This window comes from Haliotis cracherodii, unplaced genomic scaffold, assembly GCF_022045235.1.
Source record: "Haliotis cracherodii isolate W230 unplaced genomic scaffold, xgHalCrac1.p SCAF_2, whole genome shotgun sequence".
Taxonomy (NCBI): Eukaryota; Metazoa; Mollusca; class Gastropoda; order Lepetellida; family Haliotidae; genus Haliotis; species Haliotis cracherodii.
Window position 1 is genome coordinate 1,783,123 of NW_027266275.1, and position 23,424 is coordinate 1,806,546.

General features: G+C 40.9%; 1 protein-coding gene across 1 annotated transcript in view; it reads right to left on the reverse strand.

The window, feature by feature from the left end:
• LOC139469398 (uncharacterized) overlaps positions 1-23,424 on the reverse strand; it is a 103,270-nt gene continuing 79,846 nt past the window's right edge. The window contains exons 45-57 of the mRNA XM_071251562.1: positions 18,915-19,174; positions 16,977-17,114; positions 15,791-15,886; positions 15,388-15,573; positions 14,826-15,054; positions 14,357-14,459; positions 13,190-13,277; positions 9,833-9,991; positions 7,251-7,406; positions 2,450-3,838; positions 1,980-2,118; positions 669-1,695; positions 1-352 (exon numbers count right to left, since the gene is read on the reverse strand). Coding sequence (XP_071107663.1) covers positions 3,639-3,838; positions 7,251-7,406; positions 9,833-9,991; positions 13,190-13,277; positions 14,357-14,459; positions 14,826-15,054; positions 15,388-15,573; positions 15,791-15,886; positions 16,977-17,114; positions 18,915-19,174 — 1,615 coding nt within the window. The 3' untranslated portion in view covers positions 1-352; positions 669-1,695; positions 1,980-2,118; positions 2,450-3,638. The remainder of the gene's footprint in view (positions 353-668; positions 1,696-1,979; positions 2,119-2,449; positions 3,839-7,250; positions 7,407-9,832; positions 9,992-13,189; positions 13,278-14,356; positions 14,460-14,825; positions 15,055-15,387; positions 15,574-15,790; positions 15,887-16,976; positions 17,115-18,914; positions 19,175-23,424) is intronic.

A 23,424-nucleotide genomic window follows, 5' to 3' on the forward strand; every position in this document is an offset into this window, starting at 1 on the left:
TTAAATACAATTTATTTGATGAACACTGGTCATGTTCCTTGTCTAATCCTTGTACAATTTGCAATTGCTGTAATTACTCAATGATTGGAGGACATAGGTTCACCAAGGCAACACGCACGTGTACTATCTTGCCCACAGTGCATTTCATAGAGTTCTTCACTCTCTTGACAAGACTGATAGACAGGAGATACTTTATAACAGCCCTGTCCTTGAGGAAGTTGATGACTCGCAACCAGTGTCCTTGACACCCTTGATGTTTCTGCTATTGGGTATGGGGGTGGTGTCAGCTTTGCAGCCCCAGTTGCCAATTCAGTGTTGATAAAGAAGCCTCGGTCAGCCAAAACTACACCACCTGCAGATAAATTAGTGATTTAGTTGTAAAAATACATAAATAAGGTCAATTTTGGTTGATTTCCTATGCGACTGAATTCAAGTGGATAGCAATTCTGAAAATAAATTCACTGTGGATCTTACACTGAGACTATAATGAGTAAGTGAGTGAAAAGTAGTTTTAAATCTGATGTCACCTCGTAACTAAATTCAGCTCAGACAAATGTGCTGACTACCCGAATCTGGGCCTGTCACACATTAGCCTGACACGTTATCTATTGAGCTATTCTGACGCCCTTTTTACACAATACTATAAAACAGATGGGTATCTGTATTACCTGGTACAAATTTCTCAATGATGCCATTTTGAAGAGAGACGACCTTGTCACTGACTCGTCCACCCCACACAAGAGAAAGGTCCCCGTGAAGATCCAGGATAGAATAGGTCTTCAGCAACCCATGCTTGCCGTCAAAGGCGGGTATGCTTGTCTCGCTCACTTTGTTGATACATGTCCTCGTATCCCAATCGCGTGGATCGATGCTCAATCACTGGACTGTCTGGTCCAGACTCGACTATTTACAGACCGCTGTCATATAGCTGGAATATTGCTGAGTGCAGAGTTAAATAACAAACAAACACACAACCAAACGAGAGAAAGGAAGATGACGGCTCTATCAGAAACCGGACTGTGTTGTGTTGTACCCGGAGTGTGTGTGACCTGGCAGTGTTGTTGCTTGGCCTTTCAATTAAGACCACGTTACAGTCAGTTTTACACCTTTCCCAATGTCTTGTAAAATGCTGTCGGTAAGCTAATGTCCATTGATTCTGGCCACTATACAAGGCCTCCCAGTTGAATGCACAAGACTTGAATGATCATTTTGATTTTCCAAATCTGAAAGCTACAACTTGCATACACAAGATACTCCTGAGTTTCATCAGAGTAAGTAGTAGTTCATCCTCAGATGTGAAGTTTCACTTAAAATGTCTCGGCATACATCACAGTTTTGAAGACCTGTATAAAAGGACACTTTGTTTGGATTTTTTACCATGTTAGTGAAACAGCATACTCTGTAGTTATGATTTTTAGTTCAGATACTTCTGCTGCCAAATGTCTTATATTTTCTTGTAAGGACTGTGCATGTGTCTGGGTGAGGTCGGCTTGCTTTTCCAATGTTTCCACATACTTTGTTGAATTGGTTTGGTCTTCTAATGGCTTATAAGTTCAAAGATTCGTTTGCACACGTTCAATCATTTAGAGCATGTAGATTACAGTCTGGGAGGTAGTGGAATAACAATGTCGGACTGTCATCTTGGGATCAGCCTGGGCACTCACATCAGCTTCAACATCATCATTGGCCTGGAAACTATCAGTTAGCTTATGAAATTTTCCAAAATCAACATCTACTGCAATAATTAATAATTTTCCTATCAAAATAAATTACATTGTCTTTGGCTAATTTAAGTGAGTTTGGTGTAGATATTTAAAGTGGTGTGTTAATAAGTTCAGATATCAATATATACTGTGTTGTTAAAACGCATACTTGTGTCTACAGCGATTACTGAAATCTGTGTTTCTTCTGCACAAATAAACACAATGAACTTACAGGGCTCTTAGATACAGGTTGATTTTAAATTAAACTCTACTCACTGAAACATTTAGTTGCATTAATGATGCCGTTCTCTTTTGTTCTCTTGAGCAGGGGCCTGGCCCTCTTCCTCCTGGTAGTAGTCACATGGACATGGGCTACAGCTGCTGTCTTGAAAGTACTGACCAGCTGGACATTTGTCTGGAAAACATTAAAAGCTACTGTGCTCAGCAGCATGCAAACAGAGGAGAAGTAAAGGGGTTCTTTGTCGCGCTCACCTGTCTCCCTTTAACACACCAACAATACATGACAACAACATTCCTTCAACATCTACAGTCAGACTAAACGCGGTAACCATAGATGTAGTTCTCTTTCGTGATAGGTTCCGGACAATTTGTTGAAAATGAAAGCAAATGTTATATAAAATATTTTGAGAAAACAATATGAAGAATTCTGGACTTCCTCATGGATAACCTTAGTGTGAGATTGAAGATTGGACATTTTGGCAAGTAGTAGGTCTCCTCATACGTACCACTCCAATCCTTGGTGATCTGGTATTTTTTTCATTTGAGACAGACAAAACAACTGACTGCCAGAAGGACAGCTATCTGCAACATCGAATATTACATATTGACCAGATGTGGGTAACAACTGATATTGACAAGAATAAGAGCTGTTTCGCAAACTTTTAATAGTGATTCATTAACACATGCTTATGATGTAGTTGTAATCATATACTGGACTCTGCTTTTAGTGGAGATTTCGTATAATTATGGAATCGTCCTGCATCTCGGTGCTAGAAGGACATCACTTTGCTACATGGAATACACATTGACCAATACTTGGAAGTAAATGACATCCGCCTGCAACTGAGTGCCAGAAGGACAGCACTTTGCTACATGAAATACAGATTGACGAATACTTTGTAAAAAGATGAATCGTCCTGCAACATGGTGCCAGGACAGCCATCTGCAACATGGAATATTACATATTGACCAGATTTGGGTAACAAATGAGATTGTTAATATAAGAATGATAGCTGTTTTCCAAACTTTATATCGTGATTCATAAACACTTGCTTATGATGTAGTCAGAATCATATAATGGACTCTGCTTTTAATGGAGATTTTGTATAATTATGGACATTGTGCATTGTCGCTTTTATGTATATATAGTTTAAAGTTATCATGTTAAGATCACACTTTATCAATAATAATACAACAATTATCTGGAGATTAACACATTTAAACACTTATTGTTTTCATATGGCGAAAACACATGCTGTAAACATAACATGTCAATCTATCCCGAAGTTCTTATTGCCATTAGGCCTGATGTGCAGTGCTTGAAAAGCAGAAGTGTTCCATAACAAGTATGTGTAAAGTCCAAAGGTATTGAGCAAGCAAAGGAAAGCAAAGCAAAGCAAGGCAAATCCCTCACCCTTCCATCACGTTCCCATCACTCACACGACACGCTCTCGTCACCATATTGATTTAAAGCATACATTTGAGTCCAATAATGAATATTTGAATAATTTCTCATTTGCGAGTGCTATTCATCTTGAGTTACAAACACATTAAACTGCACATTTTCGATAATATGTTTTCGATAAAACAAGAATAAAGCTTGTTAAAATATGATAATAGTTTCGGATATTCTTATTAAACCATAATTGGTAAGTGAACATAGATCAAGTTCCTCACACAATTACAACACAAAGCTCATAACAGATTATGCTCACATGATACTTCCACATTAAGCTCACCGACACAGTGAGTTGCATTGTCTGTTCCCTCCTGTCTGGTTCTCTTGAGCAGAGGACAGGGGAAGCAGAATGACTGGCCCTCTTGATCCTGGTAGTAGTCACGTGGACATGGGCTACAGCTGCTACCTTGGAAGTACTGACCAGCTGGACATTTGTCTGATAAATACACACCAACAGCATGCAAGTCACATTGCATGAAAAGTTCTCATTTAAATATCTGGGTAATTTTTGTCAAACTTTCTAAAATTTAACATTACCTTGTCCAGAAAAATGAAATTTGATGATAAAAACACAAAGCAGATGACAATAAAACCTATCGCACAAACGCATCGCGGCAACGGCCATGGTAACCCGATGCACGGACCATATACAGGCTCCAGCAACGGGACCAGACCACCAACACCATAGATGACCGATCATGTAGTGGAAGACCAATGGTCACAACCCGACGTCAGGATCGTCAGATTGTGCGATAGCATCTTCAAGGTGCTTTGTTACTGCTGCAGAAATTGCTCGACAGACCGTGGGGCATCTTCCCAAGGCAAGAGAGTTAACTGACTTTAAAAGTCCAGTTTCCACCCTTGCCGAACTAGGCTGGAATTCCTGGGCCCGATCGTAACACCACCAGTGGCTATTACGAGTTATGTCCCTTCTATACCTCTCCTATGGACCAATTAGATTCCACCTCTCGTATCACTTGCATTTGCTTCAAACAAAACGGTGGCGCCCAGTCAAAACGATATGATCGATAATCAAGATCTATATTGTGATAAAACGAGTCTTACATCGCGAAGTGCATCAAATCACGTGAGCACCTGGATTAAAAACATGAAAAGATTTAGTGAATATCTGTTGACAACGAGTTAGCGGTGCACATGCTTTGCTAATCCTGCAGTCGACAGAAATCTGCATGACAGTTTACGAACCGGATTTCGATTTCGTTGCGCGATTTTGATTGGACTATGCATAGACTCGTTAGTCCTGCAAAGTGTAACTCCATAATACCAGTCTAGTTCGGCAAGGGTAGAAACTGGACTTTTATAGTCAGTTAACTCACTTGCCTCGGGAAAATGACCGTGGGGACACACCAGCGACACCTTAGTGCGGACACCGTGCGTCGACGATTGACGAGCACACACCTCCACTGTTACAGGCTACAGAGAGGACCCCTTCTGACACCACGTCATCGCCGGGACCGTCTTCAGCACCAGCATTGGTGCCACCAGCAGTGGAGAAGAGTCCTCTTCTCAGACGAGAGCCGTTACTGTATCTTAACAGCAGATGGCAGAGCGAGAGCCTGGTGACGCCGTGGGGTACGTTATTCGGATGCTTGTGTTGTTGAGAGAGACTCGTGGGTAGCTCCGAGCATCATGGTGTGGGGTGGAATTGGTCTTGCACAATGAGGTCGGCTCTGTTGTCTTCCAGAACATCGGTCCAGGGAGAGACAATGGTGTCACAGCTGCTCGGCACATTGATCAAGTCTTGAGACCACACGTAATACATCATTTGGCACGTCGCCGCAACCACGAGGTTCAGCATGATAACGCCTGTGCCCATACTGCGAGAGCAACAAGAGACTCCCTCCAGCAGAATGTCAGTCCCGGTTTAATTTCCATTGAGCACCTGTGGGACAACGTTCAAAGACGGCTGAATTACGTCCGATCAAGGCCGACAACTGTAGCTTAACTGCGTCAGGCGTTCCCCAGAGTGTGGGCTCAAGTGCCTTTGTCCTTCATCAACCGCCTCATCCATCCCATGTACCGACGTTACACGGCAGTCATCAATGCAAATGGCGGACACACGAGATACTGACTTGTGATGCCATGTTCTCAGAGACTAGTTTTGTGTTTCACTTTAAGAACATTTGACACTTGAATGATCAGTTTTGCCAAGTTTCATCTTTTCAATATGTCTCAAAGTATGTTTACAGTGTTTGGACAAATAAGGTTTCTCATATATCTAGCCATGGTGACGTTTCTTTTGCGTTTCAGTATATAATCGACTATAAACGACTCATAGCTACATATTTGATAGACATTGATCAACGTGATGAACACAGATCCTATATGTATTATAAAGTGTCATTGCTTGACAAATATAGCTAGCTGCACGTTTAATTGATAGTTAACATAAGAATATTATTGTTTTGTTTGGTTGGATCTGCACCATATTTCTTGGGTAAGTAATTCACCCATAGCTCCTTGTAACCAGAGTAGACTAACAAAAACAAACACAGCATAATCTCCTGTTTCGTGGGATATTAGCGTATCTTCCAGTTTGAACACATACATGTAGCTCAAGCAAAACAACAACAACATCCAATCTGAGCAAGCGCCACTTTAAATTATTTGATTTTCACACAGCTAAGATATCAAACGATACCTTGAATTGAGAATAAGATTAACTACCCTCTTCCAGAAGACTTTGCCAATCCTGTTCAAGACTGCATTTCAGACATAAATTCTGACAAAATCGATCGATTATGACTTATACACTGGTGTTCCCAAAGGTGAACAATACAGATTTACATTGTGAGACCCAATTACTTTTACCATAGTTTAAAACGTAATGAAATATCATTTTTCTGAGAAGTGACGATCGGACTTACTCAAAAACTTTATCCGGTTACAAATAACTATTTTATTCATAAAGTGATAAAGGATAACGTCGACATTCAACTCGAACCATGTTGTTTGACGTTTGACACCGAGAAAGCGCTTGCATGCCGATGTATATATTAATTCTATTTCATCATTCTGGCGTAGAACCCAGACTTCGGAACCATAGAGCAAAATTGGAACTATTGTCTTATCAAATATTTTACAATTTTGTTTATGCTGAAGAAGATGTAATTTTGACAATAAGTTTAAAATTGCAAACATTATATTTTTTCCTTGTAAACTTGCATCAGAGAAATGACTTGACCACAACAGGCTTCTAGAACAAGTGATGCTCAAATACTTGTCGGAAGATACACACTCGAACTTTAAGCCTTTATATAACCGAATCTCTATTTTGCCAACCCTTCACCTTTCTCAAAAATCACCTTAGTTTTATTCAAAGTGACGTCTAAATCATGATCACTACAATACTTATAGAGACATCATTGCGCGTCTGAAGTCCACCTCGGAGATTAGAATAATACTGCAGGCAAGCAATAACAGAAATAACTGTGTAATGTCAGGATGAAGTTGTATTCCTGGTCGAGAATTCTGTTCTACCTACCTCAGCAGCTAGTTCGTTAATTAAACTTGAAAATAGAATGGGGCTTAACACACAACCCTGCATATATTGAAATATTGATTAAGCTATTGATACAATTATGAGAATTTAGAATGCTATAGCCAACGTTGTATTTCTTTTCGTTGTCTTTTTCTTAACCTCACCTATCCAGAAGGTGTCGAGCCTGTCCTAGATTGTACCAACGTCTAACGTCAAGACATACTGTGTTTAATATTAAACTGCAGCGATAACTGAAATCTGTGTTTCTGTGCTTCTTCAACACTTAAAAACAATAAACGTATAGGGCTCTGAGACACAGGTTGATTTCACATTAAACTGTACTCACTGAAACATTTAGCTTCATTGTCTGTTCCCACCACTCTGGTTCTCTTGAGCAGAGGACATGGGTAGCAGAACGACTGGCCCTCCTTCTCCTGGTAGTAGTCACGTGGACATGGGCTACAGCTGCTGCCTTGGAAGTACTGACCAGCTGGACATTTGTCTGTTTGACCCGGAATAAACAGAATTAAAATAAAAGTACGGATGAAGTTTATTTCCCTTCAGAAAACAAACAACCTAAATTGACAATTATTAATAATTTTATGAACGTAAGTGCACGTAATACTTGGAACGTAATTGCACGAGGTGCCTGAGACATGAGCAACCATTCAGATATGTAAGCAGGTGTTTGAATCTCAGTTGACCTGCATGATTGCAAGCCATATAGCACAGATTCCTTTCCTTTCTAAGAGTTGCGTCTGAATCAGTCGGACTCACCGGCCATCAAGTGAATGAATGAGTGAGTGAGTTGGGTTTAACACCGCTTTTAACAGTATTCCAGTTATATCACAGCGTGTCAGCTTAATGTGGGAGGAAAGCCCGATGTGATGCAGGTCTAAGACATTTACCACCTCGGTGAAACCCACTAGTACGGGTATGGTGCTGACAAACCTCTGAAACAATCGGGGCAAACCGGAAACAACAGCCATAGGTTACTTGCATGCCCAAGGGACGCAACTCTGCACAGCGAATCACTATCAAATAGGGATGCTACAGGGTGCTCGTGAAAAGGTGAGCGCATCATGCCCCACCGGTGGCACCTGTCAAAAATACATGCAAAGGCAAGTTAATTGCTGACCTAAACATACTCGGGAACACACAGTTCAGGTAAACATAGGGAAAAGCATCAGACATTATTGTCAAATTTGGGACTAAGTTGGGTTTCATTTTGGTCCCCTAGTCCATTTCATTTTTTAGTTCATAAGTTTTGTTACGTTTACTTACAAACCTCGTCAGAAGTATAAACGCCTAACCTTTCTGTTATACATCATTTTTGTCTGGCAAGGTATAAGCTTCGCCCAATCAAGATCATGTTTCTCGTTTAACCGCTCCCGTGATGCTCTTTTTGGTACTTTCCCAGCTAAGTAACGCTAGCTTTCACCTCATTGTCTTAGTCCCTCTCCTTGCAGCGAACATCGTTTGGTCTTGTCTCGCAAATTTTAAAGTTTCATTTCATCCCGGCACGTTTTGTTGCCATGCATTTCCCAAGATCCGCTGCATGTACCAGGCGTACCTCTCATTACGCACGCTTGCATAAAGGCTTGATTTCTGGTAACCTCTGGTCAACAAATTGCCCCAGGTCAGAGGGCAGTTTTTTTTCAGCCATACTGCCACAGCTGGACAGCCGCACGTACTTCCTGCGTAATGTCATGTGGCAGAGGGAGCCTAGGAGCCTGGTCAGATGACTTGGGCGACGTATCTCGGACCAATGACTTCTGTGCAGATTCGTATAGAAGAAGGTGTAGGACGAGGTCGCAAGCATTACCGGGCACCTTGATGTGTCTTTCCTTATTGATGCCCCCTGCTTGTACTCCTGGCGTGAATTAACCTACTCATCATGTGATGATTATTATATCAACCAAAGAGAAACCGTGTATTGTTACCAAAGAGATATTGAGGTTGCAGTAAAGGTGGACCAAAGGTTGACCTGTGATTGATCAGCTTTACCACTGTGATGGGTTGATACCCTCGCCACATTGAGTAGCTTACGTAACCCTGTAAGCAATGTATGGTGTATTGTTTTAGAGGCTTGGACATGTGAGTGAGATTGTTAGTTGTTTACCGCTGCATTAAGCAATATTCCAGTTGTTTGATGGCGGTCTGTAAATGACCGAGTCTGGACCAGGCAATCCAGTGATTAACATCATGACCATCGATCCATTAAATTGGGATACGATGACATGCATCAACCAAGTCAGTGAGCCCGACCACCGATCCCATACTGCAAATATAAGTTAAATTTACGTACTTTCTGAAAACTCTAGCTAGCGTCCTTGCATCGTGTTGGTGTTGACTTTACACTTAACGTACTTACCGACACAGCTGGCTAACGTCCTTAAATCGTGTCTACGGGTGGTCTTGTCTTTACACTTAACGTACTTACCCACACAGCTAGCCAGCGTCCTTGAGTCGTGTCTACGAGTGGTCTTGTCTTTACACTTAACATACTTACCCACACAGCTAGCCAGCGTCCTTGAGTCGTGTCTACGGGTGGTCTTGTCTTTACACTTAACATACTTACCGACACAGCTAGCCAGCGTCCTTGAGTCGTGTCTACGAGTGGTCTTGTCTTTACACTTAACATACTTACCCACACAGCTAGCCAGCGTCCTTGAGTCGTGTCTACGAGTGGTCTTGTCTTTACACTTAACATACTTACCCACACAGCTAGCCAGCGTCCTTAAATCGTGTCTACGGGTGGTCTTGTCTTTACACTTAACATACTTACCGACACAGCTAGCCAGCGTCCTTCAATCGTGTCCATGGGTGATCGTGTTCCTACGCTTAACGTACTTACCGACACAGCTCGCCAGCGTCCTTCAATCGTGTCTCCCGGTGGTCTTGTCTTTACACACTTAACATACTTACCCACACAGCTGGCCATCGTCCTTGCACCGGGTCTGAGAGTGGTCATTTCTCCACAGGACTTGCAGGAGGTCTGTGACGACATGTCAGAGTAGTAGCCTACTGGACACAGCACACACATGTCGATAGTGGAGTTGAAGAAGGACCCAGGACCACAGGCAACTGGAAGTTACAACAGGTGATCAATCCATTCTCTACTTACGTGCAACAAGTAAATCAGTTTGTGAGGGAGTAATTATTCCTTGTCGCCGTATCAGCAGCCTGCAGCAATTCGCGAAGAAAAACTGTCTGATCTGACCATAATAAAAGTGATGCTGAAAACCACTATACCACCAGTCAAATATCACATTAAAGGGTAAAAACAGACTGTCCAGATATAAATCTATATTTTATCACAGTTTGATTTCTTTTAAATATCCTAAATTCGAGTGGTTAGAAACTGTTCTAAAGTGTTCAGATAAGAGATGAACATTATCATAAATACGTTGTCTGATAAGTGCAAAATCAACACATTCAAACAAAATGTGCTTGATGGTATTTGGACTTTTGTAAGGGATACAAAAAGGTGGATCTTAATCCTTCAATAAAAATGAAGGTGCGTGATAACTGTGGCCAATGCAGTACCACTGTAACACATCTTCATTATGATGATATACCTAGACCAGAATGTGTGTGACCTCCAATCAGTGGCTTGATGGAGTGGAGTTTATTCATGGAGATATAGACAAAAAAATGGTTGTGACCTCCAATCACTGGCTTGATGGCATGGATTACATTAATGGTGATATAGACCAGAATGGGTGTGACCTCTAATCAGTGGCTTGATGGTAATGGATTACATTCATGGTGATATAGACCAGGAAGGGTGTGACCTCCAATCAGCGGCTTGATGGTAATAAATTACATTCATGGTGATATAGACCAGAATGGGTGTGACCTCCAATCAGCGGCTTGATGGCATGGCTTACATTCATGGTGATATAGACCAGGAAGGGTGTGACCTCCAATCACTGGCTTGATGGCATGGAGCTTACGCATTGTGATATAGACCAGCAAGGGTGTGACCTCCAATCGGTGGCTTGAGGGCATGGATTACATTCATGATGATATAGACTAGGAAGGGTGTGACCTCCAATCACTGGCTTGAAGGCATGAAGATTATTCATTGTGATATAGACCAGAATGGGTGTGACCTCCAATCAGTGGCTTAATGGCATGGAGTTTATTCATGGTGATATAGTCCAGGAATCGTGTGACCTCTAATCAGTGGCTTGATGGTAAGGGATTACATTCATGGTGATATAGAATCAGTATCTTGTATTGTTTCTCGCTGTGGTTCCTCAGTCTGTGCGGTTGATGAACGCTGAAATCTTGTGATATTTGAGTACTTTGATCCAAGGTTATCTGGACATCATTTATCCAAGATATCCCTGTTTGGCATAAAGTTGAAACTGATGTTTGTTTGTTCTTTGTTTGTTTGTTGTTTAACACCACACTCCAGCTAGTCCAGCTATATGACGGCGGTCTGTAATTAATCGAGTCTGGACCAGACAATCCAGTAATTGACATGAGCATGGACCCAATTGGCAATTGGGAGACGATGACATGCATCAACCAAGTCAACAGGCCTGCCCAACCGATCCCGTTAGTCGCCTCTTACAACAAGCATAGGTTGCTGAAGGAAACAAAAACATTTTAATGTAGATTTAGCAACAGAAACCTGAGCAGGAGAACGAATTGCAGCTGAATATGTTAGACTAGTGGTAGGGGTTGATTGTACAGGAACTAATTTCTTTGTTTCAAAGTAGGAGATATCATTTGTGCATTTGATTTTAAGTATTTTGGTCTCATGTTCAAAATTCGGCCATGATTTAGATGATGCCAGATGCTCACCACTGCAGTTAGCGCACTTCATATCATTAGTGCATTCAGAGCTCTTATGAGCCTCGGTGCAGCATGAGTATCATCCCTTGCTAGTGCAAGACCTCGCACCATGTCAAAAAGTTTGGCATTTATAACATTGGAGTGGATTTGGTGCATATACTTCAACACTGATGTTACAGTAACCAGTTTTAATGGATTTAGGAAGTGTCATGCCGTCATGTAAAACAGGAAGTTACTCCTTAGTCTTTCAACTCAGCTACATTGTCTTCCTCAGTCATATCTCAAAGGTAACGCGACCAGTCTCTGATGATACCTCTACAAGTATCCAGTGTCTTGTATGCCGAGACAATAACCTGAGTGTTTACAAACTGCTGTAGACCCTCCAGATTTAGAGATTGTTGCCTCTTGACACATTCTACTGAAAGTCAACTGCTCTGGAGGCGAGTGACATTTTTAACATCTCCTCAGGCACCTTGGGTGCCCTTGGAGACAGCAAATGGACTACCATATGCAGTTTCAAGAACCTGGGCCAAGAATCTTTTCCTGAAGTATATACTTAACAGCACAAGAAAAAGTGAGATATATTCTCTTATTTGATTTCTCAGAAACAGAGTGAGGGTTTTGAGCTATGGTATGAGAATAATTTTCAGCAACCTTGGTCCCCAGCCCACATCGAGTGTCAACAAAGACGATGTTGCAGTCGAAGCAAGACTGCAAAACCAGAGCTACAGGGATATTATGACTGAAATACACACATAATAAACTTAGAAATTAAAAAAGATAAAAATGTCTGGCTGGTTCGGTCCATGACATTTTTCTAAAGAAACCCATATTCCAGAGGACTATATCACCAGATTGGCCCATCAGCTACGACCTTCAAGCACAGGACTCTAGGCAAAAATGAGTGAGTGAGCGAGTTAATATTTAACGTCACATCTGCAGTATCTCAGCCATATTGTAACAAGAACAAATTGAAAGATAAATACCTGTCACAAAGGACAGTAATCATAAGCATAATGTCACAGATTGAAACATAAAAACTAACCATTCCAAACATCAAAACTTCTTAACAACATATATACATCAACATTACATAATAACTAAAGCCAGGCCATCTTACTGGGAACAATTTAGTCTTACAATATTTTAGCCCAGGCAAAAGTAATACTACAACAGTTTGGGGCATAACATGACTAGCCCATTCTACCACCCGTCTCGGTGAAGAGGTGACGTAAGGGTTAGAGTGGTGTATTGGGCATAGGAATACTAATCACGGAACCAGTGCCCTCATCCACCATTCCTCCACCTAAATTGGGGCGCAACCCTCTGCAAACAAGTTGCCCAATTGGGTCGCCTTTTACGACAAGCAAAGGGTGCTGAGGACACATTCTACCCTGGGTAAATATCAGTTGTAGTTAGATCATTCTCCTCAACCAGATGCTAAAAGTGGTACAGACATGCAATGCAGCTACTCACCGCAGTTGTTGGTACCGACTGCTTCATCACAGAATGCTTTGAGGACAACAACCACCAGGTCCTTCTGTAGCACACTCTGACCGATGTCCTGAAAAACACAACAGTCATGTAGCACACTCTGACAGATGACCTACGAAAAACACCACAGTCATGTAGCACACTCTGACCGATGACCTACGAAAAACAACACAGTCATGTAGCACACTCTGACAGATGACCTACGAAAAACAACACAGTCAGGTAGCACACTCTGACAGATGACCTACGAAAAACACCACAGTCATGTAGCACACTCTGACCGATAACCTACGAAAAACACCAGAGTCATGTAGCACACTCTGACCGATGACCTACGAAAAACACCAGAGTCATGTAGCACACTCGGACCGATGACCTACGAAAAACAACACAGTCATGTAGCACACTGAGACCGATGACCTACGAAAAACACCACAGTCAGGTTGCACACTCTGACCGATGACCTACGAAAAACACCACAGTCAGGTTGGACACTCTGACAGATGACCTGCGAAAAACACCACAGTCATGTAGCACACTCTGACTGATCATCTACGAAAAGCAACACAGTCATGTAGCACACACTAACCGATGTCCTGAAAGACACCACAGTCATTTAGCACACTCTGACGGACGTCCTAAGAGACACCAGGGTCATGTAGCACACTCTGACTGATGTCCTAAAAGACACCGGGGTCATGGAGCACACCCTGACCGATGTCCCAAAAGACACCAAAGTCATGTAGCACACTCTGACTGACGTCCTAAGAGACACCAAAGTCATGTAGCACACTCTGACTGACGTCCTGAAAGACACCACAGTCATTTAACACACCCTGACCGATGTCCCAAAAGACACCAAAGTCATGTAGCACACTCTGAATGATGTCCTAAGAGACACCAAAGTCATGTAGCACACTCTGACTGACGTCCTAAGAGACACCACGGTCATGTAGCACACTCTGACTGATGTCCTGAAAGACATCACAGTCATTTAGCACACCCTGACCGATGTCCTAAAAGACACCATGGTCATGTAGCACACTTGTGAATGGATGGCAGTGTACCTCAGGTTTGTCATTGTGGACATTCAATCGCATGTTATATTATATTTTAATGAAGGACACCTCTATCCAGAGTTTTACTCACCGTGAATTTTTCGTCACTCAGATCATTACCCTCAATCGCTGTAATCTTGATGATCTCATCCGGCGACAGTGTGATACTGTTATCTTGCATGGTTATGTTATCTCTGTCAATAGATTGGTACACTTGTAATAATAACAACGACATGCTCTCTCCTTGCATGGTTATGTTATCTCTGTCAATAGATGGGTACACTTGTAATAATAACAACGACATGCTCTCTCCTTGCATGGTTATGTTATCTCTGTCAATAGATGGGTACACTTGTCATAATAACGACATGCTCTCTCCTTGCTTGGTTATCTTATCTCTGTCAAGATGAATAGAGTTTAATAAAGCAAACACTGTGTGACTGAAATAACGGTTGAGGCACGGTAACACGGTAGTGTTTCTTCGTCACATGAGCATATCGCAAACTTTAATGAACTAAATTCGTAGAATTTCTCGCCATGCTTATATAAATACAGCTTACCCAAGTTTTGTCAACGTGGCACTGACAACTATTTGTCTCGCCTCACAACGTCCTGTAGCTACCAGGTTTGTGCAGGTATCAACACACAACCCCGGCCACCGCACAGAGAGGATATTCACAAACTTGCTCCTCAACTCCCTCAACAAGCCGTCCTTCAGGAAGTTGGAACAGGTAAATGTCATGTTGTAGGTGAGGGACAACTCCACCGAATATTGTAGAGTCGATTTCGCTAAAAATATATTCACAGATATGACAACACCAAGTAGCAGCTTCACACAATGGATCACAAGGTACGTGTCGAATAAGAAAACAAGCCACGTGCCGGATAAGAAACAGTTCACCTTTTGAGTCTGACCTGCTCTTCATTTGAGCTTCTGTTGATTAGCAAACTAATGTCGTTAATTTGACAGAAATATGTTTGTGTTTTTGCGTAAAACAAGAGTCTTTCCACCGTTGTGGATCTGTAGCTGTGCTCTATGTCATTATTCAATACGGGATATTGCTTTGGTTAATTACTTGTATCACGCACTCACACCCCCTATATAACTACGAATCAACCTACCTCCACAAGCAGGTGGTGTGTATAAATCTAAGGGACTCAATAGATTATATGACCCAAGTTTGCCACAGACAAGAATATTTGGCAGTGGGACGGAAGGGGCTTGGTCAGCAGGACAGAAGTTACGAATAGCTTTTGCCCCACAAGGTGTGGTAGCCAGGAAGCCCTCTGTGCTACACGTGCTTGATCCTAGAATAAACAGACAGCAAACAATGCCACAATGGTCAGTCAACTTCATGTTTAATATTGCTCTGACATATACTAATATATTTACAAAATGAAAATAGATAACTGTAAAAATACATCTTGGAAATTGATAAGATTAAGATATGGGTATGTCTTGCGTGTTAACTGCAGTCAATTTCAGAAAAAGTAAAACATAACAAACGAGACGTTGACAACCTACCTGTAATATAGACCTTGAATCTGCAAAGTTCGGCGTTTCCTTCGGTGTCCATGGTGGCATAAACAACATCATACCTGCCTCGCATCATGAGTTCATCTAGAACAGACACATTAAATTAGCAACACATGTCTTGTGTCATACGTTCATCTGGTTGACACATTAGAAACACAACCCTTGAGTCATACGTTCATCTAGAACAGACACATTAGCAACACAACCCTTGAGTCACACGTTCATCTAGAACAGACACATTAGCAACACAACCCTTGAGTCATACGTTTATCTAGAATAATATCATACGTATCGCTCTTCACATATTCACCTTGATATATCAACAATATCCAACTCCTAAGTCGAGATAACACAGATACATGCACAATATTCTCGTCACGAATTATGAACGCACCATGCACATTTACCCCTGTACCCCAACATAACCCCTTAAAACAAGTTCAAACTTTTCATGTATCTCGTGAAACTAAACTTATTACTATTTTAACAGTTTTACCAACCAATTGTGGATTAAGTCTACTATTATATGTGAACTCCTATTTCTAATCAGCTAATTTGTTTTAAGACTTCCGTATTGCCACCTAAACTAACACAACTAACTAAAAGCCGCAGTCGAATCACATGCCAAGTTCATCGTGTACTCCCTGACCAATGTCCATTTGCTGTATGATTGAAAGCCTTGATTGTACGTGTGTGAACATGTTAAGAATAAAGTACCCATTATTTGCCACCACCGCGACGTGTGGTGTGAGTACGCCAGAGCTGTTACACATATAAGTATATGTAATGTTTTTTATGGCTCTTCTTTTGGCTGTGGCAGCATATGTAATGCGCTATCGTGTCACTGGACTTTCTAGGACATCATTTGATTCTGTAGTTTGTTTACATACCGCCGTCGCCTGGCAGGAATACTGCTGTCAGGCAACAAACAGACGTACATTTTTACACAAATTGTGTGATGGCGGGTGCTACCTGTAGGTACGTGGGACATCCTTACCATACTTACACCTGATGTCATCACTGATTTTCAGTGATCCATTTGGAATCTCTTTCGGCGGATAATTCAGTCTGTTTAATCTCTGGTGTTGACGTTCTCTGTTTGTCATTGTCTGAAATAACGTAACTGCCATACCTACCACACGGATGTAGGACTCCTCTTAAATGTGTTATTCACCTGTGAATGTGCTTGATACTGTGGCGTTACCGTCTGTAGAAGGCGCTCTGTAGACGGCAATGGCCTCCACGACACGGGCGCTTACGTTATACACGATGTCATTGGCTGGGCAGTTATATAGATTGGGCTTCTTCTTGTCTGTAAGAAAGGACACACAACACCATTCGTTTAAAATGTCACAATCTTCAGGCGTCAAGACGATCTCATGTTTTTTAATAAGATGAAATAAAAAATTCCCAGAAATATACTAAATCAAATTAAAAACTTCACATTTTTAAAAGTAATCCCATATATGATATACAACGGACAAAGGTATCAGAGAAGGTAATTTTTAATCATTAATGTCCAAAGAAGGATTGTAATTAACGGTGGTAACCATAATTTATTCCAAGCACCTACGGTATTCGGTAATAACATCAACAGTTTAAATCATAAGTCACAAGCACGAGAATCTGATGGCAAACAAGTTCAGTAGCGTATATGGCCACCATGTGCGTTGACATCTGCCACACAACGCCTCCGCATGGACCTTGTGATGCTTGTGAACATATGATTGGGAAGACGACGCCATTGTTGCTGCAAAATGGTGCCAAAATCTTGCTATTCTGTGAATGGTACTGGTGAGTGCGCAGACTTCTACCAAGAGCATCCAAGACGTGTTCGATGGGATTGAGGTCAGGAGACCTTGACGGCCAGTCCATGACGCTGACTCCCGCATTCTGAAGGGAATTCCTTGTAAAAATTGTTGTGTGGGGTCTGGCATTGTCGCGTTGGAAGATCAAACCGGGTCCATGTGCTGCCATAAAAGGCAAAAGTTCTGGTGCCAGTACCTGGTCGCAGTAAGCAGCAGCGTTGAGGTTGCCACGGATGACAAGAAGCCTGGAGCGTGCATTGCCACAGAAAGCACCCAACACCATGACACTTCCGCCTCGAAATCTGTCATTTCCCTGTACACAACACAGGGCGTAACGTTCATGACGGCGACTCCAAACCCTCGCCCTACCATCAGCAAATCGAAAAGTAAATCAGGATTCATCACTGAAGACGACTTGATGCCAATTCCTCTAAGTCCATCGTAAGTGTCGTTGACATCTGTGTAATTGAGTCAGAATCGGGCCGCAGTATGGCCGTCGTACTTGAAGGTGAGGAATCCTCAGACGGTTTCGAACAGTTTGCGCACTCAGTCTACCCCTAAACATTTCTGGCTGATGTAGCCGTCAAAAATCGGTTACGGAGGTGACGTAAGACAATCTGACGATCCTCTGCATGTGACGTCACACGCGGTCGACCTGGCCGAGGGCGATCAGCGTCTGTAAATCATAAACAGTCCGTCGACTACAACCCATCGTCCTTGCGACTTCAGCTACCGACGTTCCCGTCTGCAACATGCCGATGGCACGTTCACATTGCACATTTGAAAGGCGTGGCATGACAAATGGCCGTAAAGACTTTTGTTTCCTTGTGTTTTTCTTTTTTTGTTAATGACTGCTAACAAGTATGGCTGAAAACACGTGCGGTATTATGGCCACGTGACCAGTTGCACGTGAAAAACCACTTTTGCCACTATAGTGCTGTGCACATAATTTTGATCGATTCACCTGCACAAAAACTGGTGTTATCTGAAGACAATACGTGGCCATTACTGTTTAAATACACAATAAGGGCCCACAATGATAACTGGTCAAAATGTTAAAATTTTAGGATTGTGAAGTTTTTAATTTGGTTCAATATAATTCCCAAGACAAAATGTACATATAGGGACAAGAAGGTTTAGTTTTAATCTTTCAATATAAAATGCTCTGATACCGAACGTATACTTTAGTATAAACTGTTAATGAAACATCAGTAGTATCTCCTTTATATTTATGCAATGTAATCAATCACCTTGCGTTTTATGTTTCCTTAAACTTGTAATTCTATTAACAGATATTTTGTTACCTGGCTGTCCAGTGCAATTTTCAGCCATGACACGTCCCGACTCGCACAGTGTAACACCGGGACCTGCCTTGCTTGGGGAGAACGTTCTACTTCCTCCCGCCATCTTGTAGAGGTTCCAGTCAAGGGCAAGGTCACCGGTTGGTTGGTAGTTCAAGTTCCCCAAAACATTGGACACATCACTGTGGGTTAGGATGCTTCTCCACACAGTAAGGCGGGAGATGTAACCTTTGAAGTTGGGGTCGAACCAGACAATCTTCAGGCTGAAATATATCATGTTGTATATGCGCTTCGTAGGATGTGGTGTGACATTGTGCCTCGATAATTGTGCATGCTGTTTGGAAATACATAATACAGGAGGAATTACAGGAGGAAAACGTCACGTTAGTTTTAAATCGAGCTATGTCTGTATAAAGTATCCGGAGACAAGTCCCAGATAAGATTAAGTCATGTTGCCTTCAACTCTTCTGTTAAAGATAGAACTTGAGCTATGTTTTATCAAGGAGTAACAGTATACCGACTCGGTCAAAATCGGTCAATTATAGTCACAGATATATCCCGGAAACCAGACCCCGACTAATTGTCAACTCAGTATATGGTCTTGGATGAACTGGACAATCCAAAGGTCAAACAATGATAGACCCGTAGCTCTTATCATCCGGAAACGGAACACATAACAGCGGAAGGTGAGACGGAAGGTGTGACGGACAGAGGACGTTGACACTGCACTTGGGCCATATATTATTTCCAGCTCGACAATTCTTTATCCTGCAATAAAGTACACTTTCTGAGGTACTTCATAATGGGCTGATGTCGAAACGCTGTTTCAATTACCTCCCCAACGATCTAAGACATCTGTGATGATATTGCTATATCATTCCTGTCGATGAAGATGGCATATTCACGTGAATTATCAGTCGTTGAAAATGTTTCAAACGGACAAACTTGCCGGATAATTGACCATTCATCCCCAGGAAGAAATATGGCAAGATGACGTCAATGATCTCTCAGCCGCGAGGTTTTCCCAGGCATATATACAATATATATAACATACACTGTATACACAATATATATAAGATATACAATATACACAACATGTGCAATATACAAAAAATATACAATATATATGAGTGGTAGTGGTGAAAAAATCAAATGTTTCAACAGAATTGAACTTCTCTTCTGAGACTGTAAAAGGTCAACTAAATCGTTTGAGGTTTTGAGAGTGCACATGGTATTAATTCCACTTGTCTAAAATACTTTCTATGAATATAAAGAAGTCCTTCATTGATTGTATTAAGGATTATGGTTAAGTCTTTGAGACAGGTGTACATTTGCTGGACCCAGAACAGGTCAGCAAGAACGGGAGCATACTTGATGCCCGTGGGAAGCTACTTCTTGCGTAAAAGTCTTACCCCCAAACGAGGAAGTCCAGCATTTCACATGTTGTTTGATCAGATAATAATTGATTTTATTTTTGACCAATTGTCCTGAACATATGTTGTTTTTTAAAATTTACTTTCTGTGAATATAAACACAGTTCCTCCTTGATTGTATTAAATATTGTGGTTGATCTTTGAGACATTGATCTCTGTTTGGAGATTTGTTGAGCTTAGGAATCCAAGAACAAAGAGGAATGGACATGTCTTCAGGTTTTAGAGTCAGGTCAAAAATGTTTTGTTAATATTTCCCAAATACATACACAGCAATAAGCAATGTCATGTAGATCACAGTGTATACCTGCATACCAATAATGTTTACATTTCCAATTTAGTGAAAAGAATCGCAAAAACAAAACCACGTCATAGCCTGGCGTCGAAACAGACCAACATGACATGCACGTGCAGCGAGAATCATTACAACACGTGACCTTCCCAGATCCGGTCGACCACGTATCATTACAATAGCACAGGACAGATTCATACGGCCATGTCACTTACGTGAAGAACCACCAAAGCCAACTACGGTAATACAAGGAGAATATAAGCCCAGACAGCGAGGAACCGTTTACGCGCTGAAACTGGCGCTACACTGACCCAGGCAATGGCCGCCTCCACAAGACGAACGAACATGGCGGACACGCCATGCATTTACTATAGAAAAACGCTAGAACGGGTGGTTAAAAATTCTTAGCATTTTCATTAATGCTCTTGCGATGTATAACGTCCATTGTTACTTTAAGTGAAGGAAAACATTATTGTAGTTGTTTCGAGACTGAAAACATATGTGCGCTAATATTTCGTGTCAGCTCACTGTTGTCACGAAATCGTATACATAATACATAGAATTAAACTACCACGTCAATTGAAATACCGTTAGCATCTTTATTTTAGCAAATCTGATTACGCAAATGTCGCTGATTATGCTCCGTTTTCTCCTATTGTAAAGTGGTGGGTTTAGCGGAGTGAGCGCCCATGCAGTATAATAACTAGAAAAAACAAACACTTTTGATTCGTAAAAATGGTATTTAATAATAGGGTCTGTCATTGGTTCTGACAATTGGCCACTGGATTTTATTTACGTGAAAAGTAATTTATTTGGCATTTGTTTTCTTATTACACAATGAAATTAATCATAAATAGATCTAACAATCTAATTTCGGAAACATATCGGATTAAATTCAATCTAGTGTTTCTGAACTATGTGTGTGCTTGATGTCGGGTTTGAGTGGGGTTATAATAAAGAATATGTTCATAATTGCTAACTAATTTGGTACAGTGGCATACACATCTATGAGTATTCTATATGATGCTATATACCCAATCCGTGTACAGAACAACATAAAGAAGTAATTAGTATTAAAAATCTATTATATGGTGTCTGCCAAATCGAACATTTATTGGATGCACTGGATCAATGACAGCGAGCACATCAACAACAATCACAGAACCCCCGACACAAGCACGGGAGTCAGAGTGGATGAATATTCCCCAGATCACAACTCGGTATCTGACTTACTTTCATGGGATGACGATGCTATTCAGTTTTGGACTCTAATGGTGGCCATACAATATAATTGAGAACAGATGACCTTTACCTTGAAAATCTTCTATTCCATGTGAGCCATATGGAACCTTGGTCAATGACAATGATGTGTGTTATTTGGTAACAATCGATTATCATCTGTAAATTATTTATATGATATATAAAATATACTCTAAAATTCACTTTTTCGGTTTTTTTCTTGCAGGGTATTTTAGCCATGTATTGTGAATTTGCCAGCAATATTTTATGAACGTTTGAGATAGACATAGATATATGATCAAGCCTAGTTTTACTTTGAAATTTTCTGTCTTTCCAGTTTTTGCGAAGCAATAATATTTGAAATATTTCCACATCTAGGTCAATATCTTCCCCTTTCCAGATAAATTCAAATCATATTTAAAAAAATAAAATAAGTTATTACTTTTTCTGGAGAGCCTTGAACTGAAGGAAAAAAGATGATTAACTTTTGACAATGATAAAGATTTCATTTCTCCTGATAGGTGTTAGAATTCTGTTAGACCATTGGTTCCTTCTTTTGGTTATCTTTTTCTTATCCAATCCATATTAATCCGGTTTTCTCTGCATTAATGTTAAGTTCAGAAAACCTTTAATTTGTTAACCTAATAGAGGGTTTTTTTGCAGTACAGTCCAATGTCATCGTTGTATCATCTGCGAACTGTGCCAATATATGTTAAGCATTTGCTATTGTAATGCCTTTTATATTCTTTTTGTTACATACAATGAAAATGTATGACGGGAGAGGATCTCCCTTGCGGCAGCTTCGTGTAATTGGAAAGAAGTAACTTGTAAATCCATTCACTAAAACAGAAGACTCCACTCATCACAAAGGCTCTGTCAATGGAATTGAAAGCTTTTCCCCAGTCAATAAGGAGGAACAGTACCTGTATTTGATATGTTTCCGTGTAATCCATAATATCATATCTGTCTGCTACTTCTCATAAATATCTTCCTAGGACAAAGTGTTTATAAGGTTTTTATTTATAATAAGTGGTGAAACTTTGAAACCATCTGATTTTGGATTATTTTCATACTTTTGTTTATTGTCGTTATCACAAGTTATATATACGCATGATCACGAAGACGTGAATTGTTGAACTGCAAAAAACTTTACCTTCTTGTATACCAGATAGGATTGGAAATTTGCTGAATGATTATCTGAATTTGTACTGTGCAATATGTTTGTTTCAATCATCAGAATTCATAAGGTTAACACATACATTGTAGATTTCCAAGAGATATCTGAACTTTTTCTTACTTGCAGATCAATGTCAAATCTCTTTTCCACTATTTTCATTTGAATATTGAATTTCTTTCGGAGTTCATACTTTTTGCCGGCCAACGTCCCTCTGATTTTTCTTTAATTCACTGGGAAAAGTCGACGGTTCGACGAAGAAATGTCCCTTTCCAGTAGTTGGTTTCCAGTGTGATCAATTTAATCAGGGTCGGTTTCGGATGCTTGGCAGAGTAGGAATTTGTTGAATGTTGCTGAAGGCGGTAGATAACGGCAAAA